The following is a 2,619-nucleotide window of genomic DNA, read 5'->3' as shown; positions in this document are numbered from 1 at the left end:
GACAGGCGCACCACCAAACGCTGTATTCAGGATTAATATGAACACTACTAAATTGTCAAATTGTTACCTATTGTAGTATTTTAATCAGTAAGACTTTCTAAGATAACAATAGGAATACTCAAAATCTGGACTAAAAATAAGGCGTATAGGTACAGTTTTCATTGTTGATTAAAAAATACTCCATTCCAGGACTTTTTGTTTTCCAAATAATTAATATTACCAATAATTTATAAGTTCCAGTTCGACGGGTTCAAACAGAAAGACTTGAAAGCAGAAAAAAACTGTGTATCTTATAATCGGCATGACTTTATCAGATGACAATACTAATACTAAAATAAGGCTTGCGCATAGTTATATACTTTAATTCAGTCACGGACCCGTGATATCACGGGTGTGTTCTAGTATAGATAAAAGTTATCTAATATGATATAGGTTGTATTAGGTTATTATTGATAAACAGTTGATGAAAGAGGTGTGCATTTTTTATTTTTATAATATGGCAATGTCCCTACCACAAGGACAATGTCCAGTACAATGTCAGTTATGTGAAGGAGATCCTAAAGTAAAATGGAAATGTCTCGACTGTGACTTATTGATGTGTAGTAATTGTAAGGATAAAGTACATTCTAAATTCAAGTCAGATAAAGACCATAGAATCATTGACATAAAGGATGTGGGTCAACAAAGCAAGGGTGTAGACCAACAGGACAAAGACATTACTGGTTGGCCAAAAGTAGGAGTAAGCAGTTCTCCAACTCATGTTAAACTAATAAACATTAAAGAATACCAGACCCAAATGTTGAACATCAGGTTTTTGGCAGTATCCCTGGATGGTTCATTATGGATTGGTGATGGAGATGGGGAGAAAAGTTTCCGTCTCTTTACATCATATACAGCACTACAGAATGTTAAACTTGTAGGAGATAAAGTGCAGATAATATCAAGTTTAAACATGGAGGTATATGGTATAGCTGTTACTCCTAATAATGATATTCTACTGGTTACAGGGGGGCCACAGCTCAAGCAGATCAATGCTGGAACTAATAAAGTGACAGATTCTATATACTGTAAAGAATTGTCTGATATCGCCAGAGTTCATGTGACAAAAGATGGCCGAGTAATAGTAGGTGGACAAGAAGGGGTTGTTGTTATGGATACAGATGGTAGACATCTTACAAGGTATATAAAAGATAAGAACAATAAACAAATATTTGATGGATCTATTTGGTCTATAACCAGTTCCATTAATGGAAATATTTTTGTGGTACACAGATTTCCTAATCCAAGACTAGTTGTGTTAGGTAAAGGAGATGTCATCACTAATTACAATGGACATCCTCTCATTAACAGTCACAGCACGTTCAATCCAGAGGCAGTAATAACCACACCAATGGACCATGTTATTGTAGCTGACTATAGAAGTCATACACTACATATACTGGACAACACTGGTCAACTACTGACTACCTACAATACCAAAGACATAGGTATAGATAATCCAATTTCTCTAGCTATCACAATGGAAGGAAACTTTGCAGTGTTATATATAGGATGTGATATGACAAATGAAGAAAGTTTTGACACTGGAAAGCTGTATAAAATGAACATTATAGGATGTTAATTCTGTACTGTCAAAAACATTTAGAAATTCTGTAACTATCAATCAAACAAACAAGATAATCATAAAATCTAAAATCTAATCTTGGTGTAAAATGTTACCTGTATATATCAAACATGATACATGTAACACATTACATGGATAAACATATATATATATATATATAATATATGCGTTTACTTTTCTACATTGGCTAGAGGTATAGTGGGAGGGTTGCTATCTTATAAACATGTTTAACCCTACCATATTTTTGCGCCTGTCCCAAGTCAGGAGCCTCTGGCCTTTGTTAGTCTTGTAATATTTTTAATTTTAGCTTCTTGTGTACAATTGGAGATTAGTATGGCGTTCATTATCACTGAACTAGTATATATACATGTAATTGTTTAAGGGCCAGCTGAAGGATGCCCCCTGGTGAGGGAATTCCTCGCTGCATTGAAGACCTGTTGGTGACCTTCTGCTGTTGTCTGTTATATGGTCAGGTTGTTGTCTCTTTGACACATTCCCCATTTCTATTCTCAATTTTATATATATTAATATATATATATATATGTTACAGTGAATTTGTATAATTAGAGATTATGTAGAATCCCTGATTTTTCAGGGAATATGTAGAATCACTAAAATCATTAGTAATTATATATAATCCCTGAAAATGACCAGTCATTTTACATAATCACTGAACATTTTAATAATTATTCTACAAATTCCCTAATATGATTTCAGGGATTACGAATAATTTCATGATCCTTTGTTTGAACAAGACATTCAAACTGTGAGAACTTAGGCATCTAAATGTAGGAAAAACAGGCAAACTTAGGATTGACACATAGAAACAAATTTTAGAGATAGCTTGCATTTGGTGTAATATTTCTCATAGCAATTCCACATGGTAAAAAAGGAAAGGGAAACCCGAAAAACATAATGACAATTGTTTAAAGAAAGTCTGAAAAAGGATATTTCCTGACTACAAAACATGGTATCTTTCTTGCTCGAACCGGTTC

At 33.6% G+C, this 2,619-nt stretch overlaps 1 protein-coding gene across 1 annotated transcript; it reads left to right on the top strand.

Annotated features, from left to right (window-relative positions):
- The first annotated feature begins 496 nt into the window (after window positions 1–496).
- LOC139492712 (uncharacterized) lies at window positions 497–1,621 on the top strand. The gene has a single exon (XM_071280865.1). It carries the CDS (start codon window positions 497–499, stop codon window positions 1,619–1,621), a length of 1,125 nt encoding a protein of 374 aa, XP_071136966.1.
- Window positions 1,622–2,619: the final 998 nt, after the last annotated feature.

Source organism: Mytilus edulis, chromosome 10 (genome assembly GCF_963676685.1).
Source record: "Mytilus edulis chromosome 10, xbMytEdul2.2, whole genome shotgun sequence".
NCBI lineage: Eukaryota > Metazoa > Mollusca > Bivalvia > Mytilida > Mytilidae > Mytilus > Mytilus edulis.
The sequence above is the reverse complement of the archived record's forward strand: the minus strand, read 5'-3'. Positions and strand labels throughout refer to the sequence as shown.